The sequence below is a fragment of the Pseudopodoces humilis genome, chromosome 3, assembly GCF_049639895.1.
Source record: "Pseudopodoces humilis isolate 2021_Gansu_Grassland_sample_001 chromosome 3, ASM4963989v1, whole genome shotgun sequence".
In the NCBI taxonomy this organism is placed as follows: domain Eukaryota; kingdom Metazoa; phylum Chordata; class Aves; order Passeriformes; family Paridae; genus Pseudopodoces; species Pseudopodoces humilis.
This window is the reverse complement of record NC_142202.1, coordinates 79,986,607-80,005,922: the sequence shown is the minus strand read 5'-3', so window position 1 is coordinate 80,005,922 and position 19,316 is coordinate 79,986,607. Positions and strand designations below refer to the sequence as shown.

General features: G+C 36.2%; 1 protein-coding gene across 2 annotated transcripts in view; it reads right to left on the bottom strand.

The window, feature by feature from the left end:
- Window positions 1-1,527: 1,527 nt before the first annotated feature.
- Window positions 1,528-19,316, bottom strand: part of CEP162 (centrosomal protein 162) — a 44,180-nt gene continuing 26,391 nt past the window's right edge. The window contains exons 17-28 of one of the 2 annotated variants that reach the window (XM_014263349.2): window positions 18,862-18,996; window positions 17,864-17,976; window positions 16,984-17,089; window positions 16,113-16,239; window positions 15,031-15,194; window positions 13,528-13,632; window positions 12,253-12,477; window positions 10,493-11,160; window positions 9,536-9,677; window positions 8,462-8,560; window positions 5,584-5,718; window positions 1,528-3,878 (exon numbers count right to left, since the gene is read on the bottom strand). In XM_014263349.2, the coding sequence (XP_014118824.2) occupies window positions 3,660-3,878; window positions 5,584-5,718; window positions 8,462-8,560; window positions 9,536-9,677; window positions 10,493-11,160; window positions 12,253-12,477; window positions 13,528-13,632; window positions 15,031-15,194; window positions 16,113-16,239; window positions 16,984-17,089; window positions 17,864-17,976; window positions 18,862-18,996 (2,238 nt within the window). In that variant the 3' untranslated portion in view covers window positions 1,528-3,659. The remainder of the gene's footprint in view (window positions 3,879-5,583; window positions 5,719-8,461; window positions 8,561-9,535; window positions 9,678-10,492; window positions 11,161-12,252; window positions 12,478-13,527; window positions 13,633-15,030; window positions 15,195-16,112; window positions 16,240-16,983; window positions 17,090-17,863; window positions 17,977-18,861; window positions 18,997-19,316) is intronic. The other variant, XM_088053666.1, reaches the window with a different exon arrangement.

Below are 19,316 nucleotides of genomic sequence, written 5' to 3'. Positions count from 1 at the left end.
CCTTTGTGGAGAAAAAAAAAATCTCAAAAGTTTCAGAAGTTTCAAAATAATGCAGATGGGGTTTTAGAAAAAGAAGATGCTGCTACTCCCTGTAAGTTAGCCTATGCTTTTCTTCTGCTACCTTAAATCTCAATGGCTTTTCTCTGGGTATATAAACTACTACTTAGGGGAGAAAAAGGAAGGATTTTGTGTATGGATACTGGCAATAACGCCTAAATGTAAGGTGCCTAATAACATGAACCAGAGCTGATGCCAACTTAACTTATAACACATTTGAATTGCATAATTAATATCCTTCTGCAGCATATGTTAATAATGTAAAGCTATTTAAGTGTTTGGTTTCTGCTTCTGTTATTTCCTGATGATGTTTCTACTTTTTTCATCTTATCTTCCTTCTATATTTAAAGTCCTTCATGCTGCTTCTCTCAGAAAAATAACCTGTCAGTTCCTGCTGTAGAGCTCCCACACCACTTCACAGACACTTCAGTGGCAGCAAGTCTGATTCAGATTTTTTGCTCTGCCTCTGCCTTAGAGCCAAAGGCAAATGCAGAATCGTTCTGCAGTCTCAAAAACAGCTATTTTAAGGCTGTCCTTCCTTCCTTTTTATTTTCCTTTTTAAGAATAACAGACATATTTTGCCTCAGGGGAAAGGGCAATATATAACCTGTTAAAAAAAAAAAAAATCATCTTTTCTCAGAAGATAAACACATTGGTGCACTAGAAACAGAATAGAAAGTGTTCAGATCAGAGTAGTCTTCAAAACAAGTACCTGGAATTTCAAGGTGTTTGAAAATGGAATTTTTTTGAGTTTTCTTAGTGCTTGGCCTCAAGCCTCTTCTCAAAACTCAGTATAAATGCATCACCTGCAGCAGATTTAACTGCAGAGCTCCTCTAAACCAGCTACATGTTTTTTCACCTAAACATGTCTTGTATTCTGTAAGAACTTACTAAGTCAAGTTATTTATATCTGTTTTAAAGGTAAATACTTGCAAAATGCTCCTCTGTGTAAATAAATTTAAAAAACAAAAGGCAAAACCCCAAAACCTATAATGTAGTAAATCAGTAAATGCCTGCTCATAGAGAAGAGAAAGAGAATGGTAAAACTGTGATCATCTACAATCAAGGTGAAGTAAAGGAGGTATATTTGTCATGAAATTAAGTATTTATGCACCTTGACCTTGAATACTGTAACACTGACATTTTTTGCCACTTTTTAGCCTTGGATATTGACAGGTAGCAAGGACAGCAGAGAATGAACCTTCTACCAGCATGTTCTCCAACGAACTGGCTGAGAACTGACTGCACAAATTGCAAAAAGTGAATTAACTACATGAACATTAGGGCAGCCCTCTCCTAATGACTGCAGGATCATACATGGGAGAGGGTTTCCAGTAACCAGAAATGATTCCTCTAGGATTCCTGTCCTAGGAACCCCTATCTAGGACCTGGCCTCTCTGGGAACACAAGGGCTGCAGTAGTTGAAAAAACATCTCTCACTTCAGGTCACACACTTTTAATACAGGGTTACATAAATAGCAAATTGTACAGGAAATAAATTAGTTGAAATGATTCAGTTTTTTATCCTTTTCATTTGCAGAACAGATCCAAATCAAGAAAATGCATAATATTTACACATAGCTGATATTTTATACACAAAGCATTTTTATATTTACACGTTTTATGAATAAAGACTAATACTTTTTTAGATGGGGACAGAATAGAAATACTGAAAATACCTGGACATGGAACAACCAAGCTTACCATGTCCATCCTTTTTTAATTACTATATACATATATATATATATATAATATGTATGTGTATACAGGCTCATTTTATGTTTGTGTATAGGTCAAAAAGAAAAATCCTTGCACTTCAGCACTATGTCCATATGGTATAATTTGTTATACTCTTTTGTTTTTTATGCATGCTAAGCTACATGCTTGTATGAGAGAAAATGCACATTTACTGCTGGTCCCTGAAGAACACAACACGTAAACATACGCACACACACACACACACACACACAGACCTGAACTGTTTCACATCTGACTTAAATACTAGTTTCAACCAATACTGCAGGTCCTCGGGGACCTAAGGAGTACATTCTAGCTTTCATCTTCTCTTTGCCTTAAATAAGTATATTTGATTGAGATACAACCTCAATATATGTGCTTCAGAATTCTTAAGGGCTTATAGCCAGCAAAACTTCAAACTAATAATGTACTGATTTATTGGGAAAGCATTCCTTCCAGCCACCAAATAGCCATCATCATCTATTTTGAATTTTCTTTATTTTTAGTTGCTGCTTCTTCCTTTTAGCAGCAGGTTTTTCATACATGTTAAGTGTAATAGCCATGCTCATCACCTTCCCCCAGTCTCCTCTCTGGAGCTGTGCAGTTCCTATGGCTTCAGAGGTTTCTAGGGCTACATTTCCTGGAGTAATGATTCTTCTTTTCCTCCACTGGGTCCATCTCTTTCTTCAAAGAAGAGCCTAAAAGCATAGCACTCTAAGGTACATATATGTGCTGCAGTAGGAATTGCTCCTATGTACCTGCTCTATAGCATAGGTGTGTAACTAGGCCTGAGGAGAGGGAGAAGGCAGCAGCCTCCAACATTCAGTGTGTTACCTGCCATGATGCCTGTCAGCTCAGCAGAAAGTTACCTCCACGTTTGGTATTTTGGTCTGGTTTTTGGCTGGGTGGTGGTTCTGGTTTTTTGTTTTTGGTGGTGTGGTCTTGTTTTGTTTTCATTTTGTTTTTGTTTCCCTGGCCCCTTTCCTAACTTGCTCAATATTTTAACTCTAAATTTCCCCACCTACACATCCCTCAAGTCTGAGCTTTAGCACACTGTAATTACATCTGACTGGTCTCTGTCTGTCAAGATCACCTACAGAGGTGCTTACTATGTCAGATCCTGAACAGCCCATTGTAAAAACCTTATCAGTACAGCCTTCCCTTTAAAAAGGGACACCAATAACTACTCTCACACTGTATTTTATAGGTTTTTTTCTGTATCTGCCCTGTAAGACTTCAGCTAGACCCACTCTGCCATCATTACCAGCACAATAGGAATTATGTGAATAGGAAACAAAGAACAGCTTGAATCTAAGCACCAGCAGGGAATGCCTGCCCTGCTCCAGCCCTCCAATAATTCATTAAAGTGGAAAGAGGTCTTAAAGATAAGTGAATGAATATTATATGAAATGGAGCGAGACAAGCAAATATTGGAAAAAGACACTTTTCCTGCACTATGGAATGAAATGCATTTATGCTATAAACTAAACATACAAACCAAACAGCTTACTACTCAAATTTTTTGCAAAGGAATCACTATAAGCCAGGTTAGAAATCAAAGTTAAAAATATTCAGGCATATTCTAAAGTCTGTGAAAGAAGAACTTTTTCAGTGGTAGTTGAATTTATGGAATAACCTCACTCCTCCTATTAAAAAAATACACAAATTTATTACTAATAAAATAGAAGACATACAATATGACTAGAGTATTGCTCAATGTAAATCTGCCTCCTGGACATGAGATATTTCAGAGAAGATCAGAATGCAGTGCGATTTATACACATTACAATAATGATTTTTGATAACATTTTCTATACATAAGTTAGAATATTAAAATTCTGCTGCTGTACTTAACTACTACTTAATCAGGCCTTCCAACAGCTGTTTGTCACTCCGAATCCACTGGAATCAGGTGCAGGAATAATAACCCCTTGTTTCTGCAGTTCACGTAAAACATCTAGTATTGAATCCAATTCCATTCGAAATTTCTCCAGTTCCTGGTTCTTCTGCTGTGCCAGCCTTCGCCACTTCTCAACCTCCTGGTTTTGCCTTACTTCAGAAATGTGCTGTGTTAGTTGGGTTGCCTGCAAATTAGAAGAAAGTCAGCACTGTGATTTCCTATGCCAATACTCAGTCAGTGCTGCCACTTTGCAAAAATCTGCTACATCATTTCATCTGATGCTCTGTCGCAAAGCTGAATGCTCACATTAAGATGAAACAATTTGTACTGAATATTACAAAAAAATAATTTTGATAGCAATGAATTCCTTTAAATATTTGCATTAATGACAGAAGAGTAGTATTGATTATTGACTAACGAGTCCCAGGAGAATTTAACTTACCGTCTCCAAAGCAGCAATTAAATTTGAATATTTAAGACAAAGCTCAACATATAACATAAAACCCTCTACAAATCAAAAGAAACTTTTTGAATTGCCACTTAAATATGGTAATTAAAATAATGCTCTGCAAAACATGAATGACCATGTTGTAGCCTACAACTCTAGCTTTAAAAACCACAAGTTCTATAAATTATCAGAAATTGTCCTATGGTCACAAAGATCTGATGCTGCTGCAGATAAAGGTCTGAATAACTTTAACACAAATCCCTTACATAATCCTGTTAAATTACACAACATAAGAAGTGTCATAAAATATTAAAATCTCCATACCACAATTAATTGTAATAGATTACTTAAAGAAAGACTATCACTTGAAGACCATAATTATCATACTTGCAGTTTGATACTCGGGATAACCTGTTAACTTCATGCTCAGCAATTTCCTTTTCTACACTATTCATTTTAATGTAATTCATTTGGGCAGCTGTTCAATGCCCCAGTGCTGATGGTTAAAGGAGAAAAACTAGAACAAAATAAAATTCAAAGCTTAATACATAACATGGGCAAGAGCACCACAAAAAGATGAAATTATTTGTTACTAATTATGTATACTATTATTTCTTTAAAAAAGCACCCAAAACATTACAAAACATCTTAGTAAATACTATTGGTATTCAGTGGAGCTAGATAATGGAGTAGGCAGCAGCAAACACTTCACAGAAATGGTAAAGACATCCTCACATTATATAAAAGAAAATTATAGCAAAATATGAACTGTATTACAGTCACCTTTAGCAGAACAGAATGTGAACAAAAATAATGAAATCAACAGTGGCAACAGGATTTGTTTTTAATCCAATGACTTGTTTTATGCACAGATCTATTTTGAAAGAAATTAAATATCTGATATAGAAATGTACAAGAAGAAATTCTTCTACGACAAAAAATCTGTATGTTAAAAGTATATTTCTTGAGATCTGTTTTTAAAATTTAAAATAAAATAAGATATTTCTACACTTTCAACATAGCTTTTCTGAATAGGGCTGCTGGGACTACATAATTACGGTTCAATTAAGGAATATATCATAGCTTAGATCTGCATTCCAAACCATTGAGAGTTTTCAGTACCTTGCTTTCACTGTGTAACTGAAGTATGAAATAATGATATTGACCTCAGAGGTCACACTGTCCAACCTCTGAACAGCAAGGCCTTCAGACCAGGCTGCAAGGAAGTTACACAAGTAATCTTAATTACCATAGCAGTGTCAAGCTGACCAGGCCTGCAACTACACTCACTTGCATTAGCAGCCAAAGACAAAACCATGGCTGTATAAAAGCTACTTCCCTCCTGCAGTGCAAGCTAAATAAGCCTGAATAAATACCATAAAATTACAGTTAAACCAATTAATTGGTCTTCAGAAAGAAATGCAGTTACACAGTGGTGTACCTTTTGAATTTCATGCTCTCTTTCTGCATGTCTGCTCTCTATATGCTTGATTTTCTTTTCCAGGCACAAGAAATGTTTCATTTCAGGACTCTGGCTCTCCCTAGCCTCTCTCAGTTCTTCCAACAATTTTGTCACCTACAGTCAAAGAGAATTGATAAAAATTGTTATCATTGTGTTAGGCAATGTATAAATCAGATGCCCTAAAAAAATGTATTTGCATTGTTTAATCATTACATCCAAAAGTTGTTGAAAGGAGGACATAAAAGAGAAATCTCTTTTGTTCAAAAGCTTTAACAGGGACTCAAGGATTTATATTAGGATTTTTCATTTCTAAAAAGTAGCCTGAGGACATGAAAGTCTAGTTCTCTTTGATAAATTCAGTTCTGTTAATAATTTTATGAAGGAATTGTGTTCTGTCAAATTTTATACTTCACACAACAAAAGTTAACAGAATATTATGATTAGATGTTCTTACACTATTCCTTATCACATCCAAGATACAGACCAAATATAAAAGATACCACTGTATTTCTAAGGACTAAATTAATTAAAGATATGCTGCTAGAGATGATTAGAAGCCTGCATCTAAGTTTAATAATTACCAGGTAAAATCAACTTGACAATGACTTAAAACTGATTTCCTAATCCTCCAGAAATTGAGGGAAGTTTCCTTATAAAGCCCTACTGGATTACTCTCATTCTTTGCCTATTTTAAGTAACTTGATAGTCCTTCATTTAACATCCAAAGTATATTTGATCACTCTTAATGTGTATAAGTAAACTAAAGTGAAAACTTTGGCATATTTGTCCTTTATGATAGTCCTTAGCTTCCCTCAGCCAATGTATTTGAGAGCTGCTAACCCTCTTCAAGCACTCAGCCACCCTTGGCTCTCTGCTGTGAACTCAAGCTGGAAGCATTGTGTCTTCATTGTGTTGTCACTCTTACTGAGAAGTGACTCTAAGGCAGCTTATTATTATTTCCATATTTTAAGGTGGCTTTCTAAAATAACAAGGCCTATGTCAGTGCATTTTTGCCTGTCCATTACTCCAGCAGCTTTTAACCTGTTCATCCACGTTTGTCAGAGGAGCAAGACTTAGTTTCAAAAGGTCTGTGCAACTGAGTGTCTGCTGCTTGGCTGCTAAGTTGCCCCACTGAAGGGAAGGGCTGATGTGTGGCCTCAAGTATACAGTTAAATACTATTATAAAAATCATAGTGGAAAGATCTCACGAGGGGAAAAAAGCCCAGGGAGAAAATGGCCTCTGTGTATTTTGCCAGTAACTTAACCACGTCAAATACAACGCAGTGCTACATGCAGCTGTTAAGGAAGTTAATGGAAAACATTAATGAACAGCACTTCTGAGATTAGTATTCAAGTAACAATCTTCCAAGAAGCCTCAGGAAAAACTGTGTCTTTCTGGACATGCCACCATTTTAGACAGAGGACTCAATCTATTACCAGTGAAGTGCTTTCCCCTATCACTATTACTTCGATTTGCAGGTTTGGTTGTCTTCTCAGCAAAACTTACTGAACCATTTAATGCTTAAGATGTATTTTAAGAGAAACACAGAAGTTGTGCTAGAGGGCAGAAGCGAGGCTTGACATAGATATTTCTCTGTTCAGCCTTGCAAGGATTTCTGTAACAAGGATACTCCTTTACATTTTCTTAAATACCAGCACCTTGGAGTTGGCCTCTACCATGTGGGCCAGATTGGATGATCACTCTCTTAAACCATCACTGTCAATAATCTGCAGTCATAGAGGAAACAATAACATTTGTCTCACTGTACTCTTGCCCTGTTTTTCCAGGAAGAAGTATTACTTATACTGACACCACTGGAATGAAACAAGCTTTGTAAGGAAATCCAACATGAAGCCAAAGTCTCAGCCTCTATTCTGCAACGTTACTTAATATTCAGAACATTACTTAATAGGACATCTTTTTTCTCCCTCTACAAACCCACAGTTTTATACAAGTACATCACAACAGAGGCAGAATTTTTACATGTGTAAGATAAATACCCAGGTAAATATGAGTTTCACGAGATTGAGATTGATTGCTTTTAATAACCCTTGCAGGTTAGAGTATTATCAAAATTAAGTTAAAATTAGTGATGTTCATACATCAAGGAGATGGTGAATGAAGCACAGGCACAATGCTGAGACAGGCTACATCCTCCTCCTGAGCAGGAGGTGCCAACAAACTGGCAGTACCTCAAGAATAACAAAAGCAGAGCCAATGATTCTAAAAGTTTGAGCTAAAAATGGACAGCCATTTGACATAACATTAACCCAAAAGCAAAGATAAGAACAAACAAAATTTTTAGATTATATGCTATTGATAGAAATAGAAGATTAGAAAAAAAGTACTTTTCTCAAAACCCACTAAATTCCTTAACTTTCATAGCTAACTCTCCCTTCTTAAGACACATTAAGTTTCAGAGACAGCAGAGGACTAACCCAAGAATATAACTGCCTAAGTCAGTTTTATGGCAACGGAGGATAAAAAAATAAAATCTTTTGAGTACAAAAATAAAAAATCTTAATAAAGAGGAGTGAAGAAAAAGTTCATAACTCTCAGAGGGTATGAAAACCTGGATTAACCAGCTGATTAAATGTCATACAGATGTCAGACATTTCAAACAAAATAAAAATAATAATAAAAAGATGAAAATCAAAGAAGGTCAAAGTTCTGCTCTGTATTGTTCCCCTGGTCACACTAGAAAAACCTTGCCTTCTCAGGGATAATTGATGTAGAAGCAACTGATGGAGATTTTGTTTCTAAGACTTATTTTACTATATATTATTTGAGACTTGACATGAATTAGGATGAAAACTCTTATTAGACTAAGGTACCCCCATTGGAATTTAAATTTACCTCTTTTTGTAGGAGCTGCTCTCTTATCTGTGAAACTAGAAGAGCTTCTTGACGTCTCTCTTGTTCACCAAGTTGTTCTTGAAGATGTTTTATTAATATCTACAAAAGGTTTAAAAACATTTTGTTGTTAGCATACACACCCATGACAACATGTGAAAACCTAGGCAGGAGAAGTACAGAAAAAAATAAGCAGCACTGAGAAAGCTGGGGCTGTTCAGCTTGGAGAAGAGAAGATTATGTGGAGACCTCACAGCAGCCTCCCAGTATCTGAAGGGGCCTACAAGGAAGCCAGAGAGAGATTCATCATCAGGAACTGTAGTGATAGCACAAGGAATAATGGGTACAGATTGAAAGAGGGGAAGTTTAGGTTACATATTAGGAAGAAATTCTTTACTGTGAGGGTAATGAGACACTGGAACAGGCTGCCCAGGAAGGCTGTGGACACCCCAAACCTGGCAGTGTTCAAGGACAGGCTGAATAAGGCCTTGAGCAACCTGGTTTAGTAGGAGGCGTCCCTGTCCATGGCAAGGGGGGCTTGTGAGTAGATGATCTTGGAGTGTCCATTCCAGCCCCTTAACATTCTGTGATTCTGTGATTGTAGTACTGCAGGTGTAAGTGATGTGTGTATCAACAACACTGCCTCCAACATGTGTGTGTGCCTGGGCTGCTAAATAGCATGCAGGTACATATGCAGTAATTGAAAACAAGCCGCAATCTTCAAATTCCTTTCCTTATTTTACAATGTTCTTAAATAATCTGAATGAAACAGCTCTTTCTACCCTTTTATATCATGTGTAAAGCAGCCAAGAGAAGTGATGGAATCGCTCTACTTAAAGATAGTCAAAAGCCATGTGGACATGGTCCTTAATGACCCTCCTGAGCAGAGCAGTTGGACAAGACGATCTTCAGAAGTCCCTTCCAACCTCAGCCATTCTGGGATTCTGTGAATACTGTGGCACAGAATGATTTTTAAAACAACAGATCCTACTTCAAAGAATGTAAGTTTATAGTAATACAGAAAGAAATAACTTTAAGATATATCTATATGTAAGTAATATATCTACTGTATCTTACCTCCTGTGTTGAAATTCTGTTCTTTAGTTCAGCTACTTTAGAAGTAGAATGTTCCTTTGCATGCTGGCAAACAATCTTCTCGACTTCCCTCTGGTGGGAAGCTTTCAGAGATGCAATGTATTCTGCTGTGTCTTCCTGCATCCTGAACAGAGCAAGAGAAAAGTGAGATGTAGTAAAGCAGCTACAGACAGTTCTTCAAAAATGCAGCAGCTTCTCACTTGAACACACAAAATAAAAAAAATGTTAAAGGTGGCATATCTTTGGTATTTCATAACAAAATCTTTCAAGACAGGATCATCATTTATTCTACTCCTATGGAAGGAGTAAAAGCTGGGAAACCTACAATGGTGGATATGTGTATCATCTTACTAGAGGCAGTTAGGATACAGAAAATTCAATCATTTTTCTGGTTCCTCTTATTAAAACACTGGCAAGAAAACAGATGCTTTTTAATTATAATGCACCTCTCTTCTTTTAGGTATCTATTTTAGAAAAGAACTTGTTGCAATCTTAATATGCTAATTTCTTCTGCTTTGTGAAGGGATGCAAGGGAGACTAAGGCAAGTATAAGGTTTCTACGGTCGGCCAAGTAAATCCCACTGAAAGCATATCCCAGGTTTGAAGGGAAGAACACAGACCAAATATTAATGCTATACAACACAAAGCATCCAGGACATGATGATTAACACTGAGATATTTTACTTAACAGCATAAGAAATTACAGTATTAATAAAAGCATTAATACAGGTTTGCCTGTAGAAAGAACTGTGACAGCGCACTGCTTAAAAAAAACACAAAGTAACAAAAAACCCCCCTAAAGCCCTCCCAGAGCCAGGAAACAGTATAAATGAAGGTATAAGCAACCTCCACATATGGCTGACATGTTAATGTGCTACTTCAATCCTATGTTTGACAACACTTTAAGAAGGTTTTTAAAGGATTATGTCGAGCATTTACCTTCGGATGTTACTTTCAGAATAAGCCAGTGCTGCTTGAGACTTCACCCGCTGCTGGCTCATTTCTAGGGACAATCTCTCCAGCTCCTCTTTCAGATGTGCATTTTCTTGCAGAACTTCCGAGAGATGAGAATCAGAAAAGGTATGTGGTTGGTGTACTTTGTCATCATTGAAAATGCTTAGACAGGGTTCAGTGTTGGAATTCTTTCTATCTGTTGCTGAGGTATTCTTTTTTGAGACCTCTGTAGAGTTTCCATACGTGTTTGTTTTATTTCTCAAATTATTATCAGACAACATCACCATCCTTTCTTTTTGAAGTTTCTCTACCGTTTTTGTGAGGTCTTGTATTTCTCTATTTTTAGTGACCAGTTCTTCATTTAGTTTTAACAACCTGTCTTTTGTGTTACCTTGTTTCATCTTAGAGTCCATGGACTCTAAGTCTTTATTATAATTTTTACTTCTGAGTTTTAATTGGGAATTTTGACTTTTAAGATTTTCAATTTCTGTTTGGAGGTTTCCAACAGTGATCTGATGGGTTTTCTTTAAATTCTGAAGCTCCTGTTCAAGTTCTGCTGAAGTGGCTTTATCACCATTCAGTTTTGGTGTTTCATTCATAAATTCGAAGGCAAGCAGCTGCTCAAGCTCTGCAAGTCTTTGTTCATACTGTATCTAGGAGGGGAGTATAAGGCAGGGACAAAAAAGCAATTTTGTAAGTGTACTGTTATTATTAGCTCTTCCTGTTATTCTTTAAAGTTACTGCCCACCTGAAAGAAGACTTCAGAAGACAGGATACAAATCAGGATTACTAACAAACTACTCAATCAGTTCAGAAATTAATCCTGCTGTAAAACAGGATTACTTGAAACATTTACTACAAAATAATCTAATCACAATGGATGCAGTAATTATGGGATAGAAAATTAGATTGACAAGAAAATATTTCATTTTTATGTAATTGAGTTCTCTTCAGATGTTAATTTTGTTAATGTTAATTTTGTCGTTATGTACTTGTTATGTCAGCTGGCAAACATTCATGTTATATGTCCAAAATTGTACTTTACATTTTTCAAAACATCTTAATTTTTAAAAGAACAGATCTTTCTTTTTAGGTGTTTACATGTATGAACACAGAAGTATGAATTCAGAGAGACACAAAATCTTTCCTCCTAATAAGCTAGGAAAACTTAACCTTCTTAATAGCTTGGATGGCCTTTGAGGAAAGTATAATGAGCAACTTGTGGAGAAAAGGTGGAACAACTGGCCAATGCTTTCTTTCTTGCTCATTAGGCACCTGAGCAGTTCACCTTTTCCTTGAAGTAAAATGCCAGACTTCCATGCTTCCTAACCCGAGTCCTTAGGTTCACTATCACATGATTTTTGGACAGTATGATTAGTGGTTCCCAATGCTCTCTGCAGAAATGCTCAGTCGGAAGACTTTTGAAGTCACAGCCTTTGGTACAGCAAGGAATTAGATAAGAAGCTACTCTGACCCACAGGGTGAAAACCACTTACCTTAATTATTAAATTATTATTATAATTAAATTATTGTGCCTCAAGAACATATTCTCTTTGTTTCAATACCACCCTAGTAATTTCAAATTTCAATTTTTTATCTTAGGTGCTGAAGGTGCTGAAATTCTGGTTCTAAATCCTTTGAGTATTTTGTTCCCCTTAAATGTGGCCTTTGCCTTTAGTTTTAACCACTACCCTGTCTTAAACAGTTGTGACTCTTACTTGCAAAGTGGACAACTCAACTTTTACCTTTATTTTTTGAAACTGTTGTTCCATGGCACGGAGGCTTTTCTTAGCTTCATCATCTTTACCTTCAAGTTCTGTTTCCAATTTCTTTATTCTTCTCTCCAAAAATTCAACTGTGTTTGTTTTAGCTGAAAGATCATTTGTTTTCTCAGCAGCAGCAGCAGCAAAAATCAAAGCAGGCAAGGAATTTGGATACCTTCTTTTCAGAATTCCTTCCATTTCTCTGATCTATTCATAAGAAAAGTCAAAGGTCAAAAATAATAAAGTTCTAATGAAAAGGTAACAGAAATAAATGACAGAATGTTAACAAATTTCAATCAGTTAAGGTGGAAAAATGAAAACTATGGATGCATATATTGAGAATTATTTTATGTTCCTCCCATTTATGTTTTTGTTTACAGAAAAGCCAGACTCATTGTCTCTTACTGACTAACTTACACATGATCTTAAACAAAATATTGCTCTGGTCTTCAGATTGCCTTATGTCAATAGTCTAAAGAAAGTCAAAAAAAGGGATTTGAGTATGGTTCTTAATGCTGTGAATATGCTTTTTTTCTGGATTTGCATTCACATTCTATTTTTCCAACTGTTAAAGATATTTCAGAGCAATATTGGAGTTACTGTCCCAATAACAGATTATATGCCTTTTATTTCGTAGTCTGCAATAATATAAAACTAATACTTTGCATGCAACATTAATAACAAGACTCCCTTTTACCTATGGATAAGATATTCATATCAGAATTCTGCAAAAGCTCTTGCCCATGACAAGAGCTTGCCTACATCCCTAACTAAAGCAACCACCACCTCCTGAAATTCAGGAAGGCCCACTTCCACTTTTTGTTTCTTTGGTGGAAACACTGGAATCCAAAAGAATTTAAACCCTTACTCTTGAATCAATTTGGTTGAAATTCACCATACTGTTAAGGAATTACTGAACGTGGACAGGAGTCTTAGAGGACAGGAGTCTTACAGCAAGCTTTGGCTTTTGCCCTCTTGCCCCTTTCAAAGAAACTCTGAACAGTTATTTTAAAAGATTTTAAAAGGGATATCAGCTTGTTAGAACATAGTAGTAAGAAGAGCTCTTTCTAAGTAAATAATTGCAGCTTGTTGCATTTATAACACAATAACACAAGTTCAATTGTTATTGTGTTCAATAACACAAATAACTTTATCACAGAACTTCATGCTATGCTTTATCCTTATGAAAGCACTAGGGTTTTAAGAGACCTTATCTGAAACAAAGGTTAAATGAAAGACAGTTCTTTTATTGCATACCTGTCGCTCAAGATCCTGAATTCTTTTAGCATCTGCTGCTCTGTCTCGCAAACGTTTCTTCTGTTGCACACACTGATCCCCTGCTTCAGCTCTGAGCTTCTCAACCTGTCCAATTTACAAGGAGACAAACTGAAATATGTATTCAGAGACATTGTCCTGTATTACAAAAGCATTTCAAACACACACAATACAGTGGAAGTATTCTGCCACTTAAAAACTCGTAAAGGTAATTTCAGTACTAAATGATTCTTCTGACTCTTAACCCACATGACAGTTTCCTTCTCCAAAGCAACTGAAACTAGATACAGAAATATAAAAGAGAATTTCAGCTCTGGGACACCCTTGTCTTCAGTAAAACTTTCTTTCCTTCATACTGCCAGTATGCAGGCTTCATTAATAAGCTGTCATATAAAGTACTACAGTGCTTTCCATGATTTCAGGATGAATTTAGGAAATGGTTTGCGATTTGCAATGCTACACTATGTGGTGAAATACAGGAACAGCCAAAAGGCAACGTTAAGCAGTGCCTAAATAAAAGCTGAGTCCCTGAATAAGGGGAAGGAGGGCCTGGATAACTCACATTCCTGCACTTCTAAGTCTGGCCATGAGGACTCAAAGCTATAATCTAAAATTAAATTCCCTACCTTTATTAGCCACTATGATCTCTGTACAGGGATATTACACCCTGGATATTTAAAAATATTCCTCTCTTGAATTCTCTCCCACATCAGTAATATTAGCATAAGTCACGCTTTTATGCCAGCATTTTATAGTTTGACTGATTTGATTATTTCTACGAAGTCACAGCTCTAGGCACCAGAATTTTTATACACCAGTCCAGCCCAGAGAAAATGCCAATAAAAATATTTTCTTTCACAGGAATGGCATCTTGATCAAAGTTTGATATGGGGTGTCTTCTGAAGGCTGCTCCTTCAGAAGCACCTCCTTTCATCTGCGATCTCTCTAACAAAACATCATAAAAAAATCCCAAGATCAGTTACATTTTAGCACTGGTAAAACTTTCTGTTTTGTTGGTTTGTGAATCCTAAGTATAATGTACTGACAAGTAGACAATGTAAATCTCAGCAGTATTCAAGATTCATGTACTAGTTTTGTTTTAGATTTCAAGTGTTGGGTTTTTCCTCCCTACTGCTGTAACCAGGGAGTTTTTCCTAAGAAAGAATTTAGAACTGGCACTTAAGAGAAAATAAAAGTGTGGCCTAAGGTACTATGGAGCACAGAGGAGGGAAAGAGAATGAGAACAGAGGTGTTCCTGGTTTTTAACATAACAATATACTTCTTTCCCTTAGGTCAAGAAATTTGAAGATTTTAGGGAAGCATGTTACTTTTGTTCCCAGAAGCATAGCCAAGATGTCCAACAGAACCAATCTAATATATATTAAAAAAAGGGATTATTATGAAGGAAATAATTACATTATCCTCATCACTGGAAAAAGAAACAATTTCCAGTTCCAACTTTTACATAAAGCTAGATATTAGCACCTCTAGTCTTAATTTTTCAACTTCTTCTCTTGCATCTTTAAGACGGGCCGCATCTTTATCCAGAAGATCTTGATTTTCTGCATACCACTGAAGTCTTTTCTTTAAATTAGTAATTTCCTGTTTGTATGACTCTTCCATAACTTTAAATTCATAAGACTTCTCACCTACAAAAATAAAAAATTCTTAGAATTGTTTTATTAGTAATTGTGTATTGAAAGAGGAATTAGTCAACACTGTCTTCCTCAGCATATTTCATACATTTACCATTTTGACAACACTGTTACTATAGTAGCTTTAAAACCAGATCCTAATTAGGATTTTAAAAGCAACAGCATTTGTAAAAACCCCTTTATTTCTCTCATACATAGCAGTACTCAATGGCTTACAGTTAACCACAGAAAGTATTTAAAACAGAATCTATTCTTGATCTATTCTTGATCATGGTCTAGTAAACCAACCTTCAGCATCAGGATAAATGACAATGTAGAATATATGCTTAGATGTGTATTGATCATACTACTCCCATTAAGGGTTCAAACATTTCCAGAAGAGACATGGAGTTAAATAGTACTGCACTCAGCATTTGTGCTACCTGACACTGGAATTGAGAGAGTCCAATTTTGACCCTTCTCGCATTAATTCAAACTGGAAAAAGCCCTGGTAAGAATACTGAAAAAAGTCCCAAGGTGTATGTTATAGGTGAAAAATGGGCAAGACCTAAATAGGAGACTAAGATGTAACATAGTAAATCTTTTCTTATGAACAGAGTTGTCACATTATTGAAATCATCTGTTTTCCACGTCTAGTGAAAGATGGGCAAGAAATCAAACTTAACAGGTCATAACAAAGAGTTTGCTTGGATACAGGAAGATACTTTCTAATAGCAAACCAGAAGTACTGCAGCACGCCCTTCACCGTATGCTTTTGTTAGACATTGTTTGGACATTGTTAGACAACATTTGGAAATGGTCTAGGATGCATTTCACTAAGCAATACATTATTAAGAAACAAGTTTTTGTTACATATTTATTTACTGAAATGCAAACTAAGCAAAATTATTCAACAAAATAAAGGTGCTTTACTTGATGCAGATGCAATCTGGACTTTTGCTAAATCTCTCTCTTTCTTGGCTTGTACCAAGTCTACCTCAAGAGCTTGTTTATCTTGTTTTAGACGTCTTATCTCTTCTTGTAATTTAGCTTCTTCTTTCTGGGTTTTATAGAAAACATTAAAACATGAAAAACTAAACACATAATATCACACAAAACCCCTTGCATGCCTTTTCATTATAATGATTAATTACAATGATTAAATCACAACAGTTGCATCCAACCACAGCAACAATAAGATCTTTTAATTTTGGTATTCTTCTCAGGCCCTGCTATAGCAGAGCATGGGAAAACATATGCTAAACATTAAAAAAAAAATCCAAACTCCAGATTTTTTAAGCCTTACTTAACTGTCATAGAAGTAGAAAACATCTGCCTTTTGAGAGGGCCAGTAAAAAAAATGGCTCCTGAGACTGGAGACTGTAAGTTACATGGAGAGATGTATTGTCCAACAGTTCACCTTACTACATTCTACCTGCCATTTTCTTCAGGCAGTCTCTCTTCTTTTTGCTACACATGAACACTACCAAACTTCAAGACCAAGTAGGACAAAGTGTCTCGGTGCCAGAGCCATCTCTAGAGATGGAGCTTCTTGGTCCTAAGTACGGACAGGTACAGCAAAGATCAGCTGGGGGGCTGATATTTTGGGAGCAGCCAGTAAACAGACTGAGTGTCTAGGCATGTGCATGTAGGTTTGTTACTGCTAGTGAGCTCCTATCCTGATCTGCTGAGCAGGCCACATCAGGCCTGTGTGCTCCTCATGTTTCCAGCAGTTATTATTTGTATTTCTGTGCTACAAGCAAAGGCACTACTCTGTGATCTTATAGGATTGGTATATACCTACCTGTGCTGCTCGAAGCTCTGAAATCAATTCTGTGAAACTCTGATTTCTGGCTGACTCAGAATCCTGCATGATTCGTGACTGGTTATTGGTCTTCTCTATCTTTTCTCTAAACAACAATAGCAAAAGCAGTTATGCAGAATGGTGACTCAGCATACTCTCAGTGGCTACTGAAAAACATACACAATCCCCTGCCTTCCAAATTGTACCACAAAGTCAATCTGTGCAGGTTCAAAACAAAAAGAGAAGCAAACATGCACAACATTTATATACAAACAAAATTCACTGTAAGGTGAAGTCTTCTCACCTCGCATGAACTAGTTTATTTGGACTGCACAAAGGAAAGAAATAAAAATCGATACTGCATTAGTGGAATTCATTTACAGGCCTGTACAAAGCAAAGATCTGTAGATTAGGAGTACACACTCCTAAGTTGTTTTTCCTCATTACTAGCACAGGATGCAAAACTCACAGGACCTACAATGCAGTGAATAGAATGGTTTCTCCACTAGCAGAACCTCTTGTGCCCTGATCTACTGTGTATCTTACAACAGAATCAAAACATCTCAACAACATCAGCAGAGCCATAATATCAGAACAAGTGTTGTATAATGTATTATGCATGCATTCTGATATGAATAAGAACACTGAAATATTTCCCAAGTGGAAGTCTCTAGTCTTCCCATGGGTTTGCAACAGCATCAAGAAAACAAAGAATTAAGTGCCCATAATCAACACAAATCAATTCTCAAAAGAAACAAAACCACAAACCTGAGAAACACTAGAAAACATGCATCTGATTGACTCTGCAATGGTGTAGCATAAAAAAAATAAACAGCAGAAAATTCCAGAGATTTTGGGTCAGATATGTAAATAAGCCTACCTTAAGTGTATTAATTCAGACTTTATGCACTGATTCTCCTTAAACATTCGTTCTTCGTTTTTTTTATTTTGGATTTGTAGCTCTTTCATTTGTTTATATAACCTCTCATTTTCCTAAGTTGAGACAGACAAAGTTAAAGACTGTTCATAAATGACTGTTTTCTACAGTTATAAAACAACTTTGTATGAATCACAGTTTCCCTGCTGAAACAGTGGAAGAAAATGTTACATATTTCATTACTGACCTTCTAAAATGGGTATCTACTTTCATTATCTACAATCTCATCCAAGTATCTGCTCACTCTGCAGGAAAGAGCTAAGACAGATCCTCCACAACCTATCCCAACTATATTCTAAAAACATGTTCATGGGTGGGTGCTGATAAATCAGAGCTCAGCGTGCCCATGCTCCAGTCCTGGGGGCACAAACCATCATTGTTTGGGATGCTCACAGCCATACTGGAAAGACATTATGTTTATATCAGGGAATTATGCTTAAGCTACCTCCTGGATTTTACAGCTGCAAATATTCAAAAGGATTACTAAGCCTGAATTATCTATTTCTCCACTTGACTCAGTAATACAAATCAGGCATGCTAATAAGGTTACCCTGGTATCTGCTGCTCAGACCTTGAGAAAAACATTTTAAAAAACAAAATGTTTCAGATTTCTTATGTTGCTTAAATGTACTGATTTTAAATTACATTTGGGCAAAAAAGTTTGTGGTTCTTCATTGACCATAAAGTATTTTCCCAGTTCTCAGCTGAAAAGTTACTGATTTTTACAATTTAGAACATTTACGTGGAACTGTGGAAAAATTTAGTCCAAACTAGATGTGTGAAAGACTTTTTAAATCTGCAATATATTTGCCCTTCACACCCTAATTCCATCCACTTTTTAGAAAACAAGGTACTTGTTTTCAACAGAAAAGTAGTAACCATTAAACAGTTTTGTTTCTGAAACTGGGTAGAACACAGCTCAACATGATGTGTGGTGTTACCTGTTGATAACCTTGAATAATGACCTCTTGATCTTCAATCTCTTTTTGTATTCGTGCCAGTTTTTCCTCAGTTATAGGAATTGTTGCTGCATGGGTTGACCTCTTTTCTTGGGCCATCTCTTCCATATTTCTTAGCTTTCAGAAAAAGGCACACAAGAAATAATAAAGTTTTATTAGCAATATGAAATTTTCTACAAGACTACAGTCCATTCTCTTCATTAAGCTATGAGAGCAGACCAATGAGTGGCTCTTACTGGAGTTTCACAGAAGCATTACAAAACAGAAAAAAGGTATACAGTGTTGGGGAAAAGCTAGAAGTTTCTGTTCTCACGTGTCTAGAAAAGAGGGTACATTACGAAGCAGGGAGTTATCTGCAACAAGGGTATAGTGGAATAAGTGGAAATATTTCATACAGATGAAACACAACACTGAAAAATGCATCAAGAACTCAATGT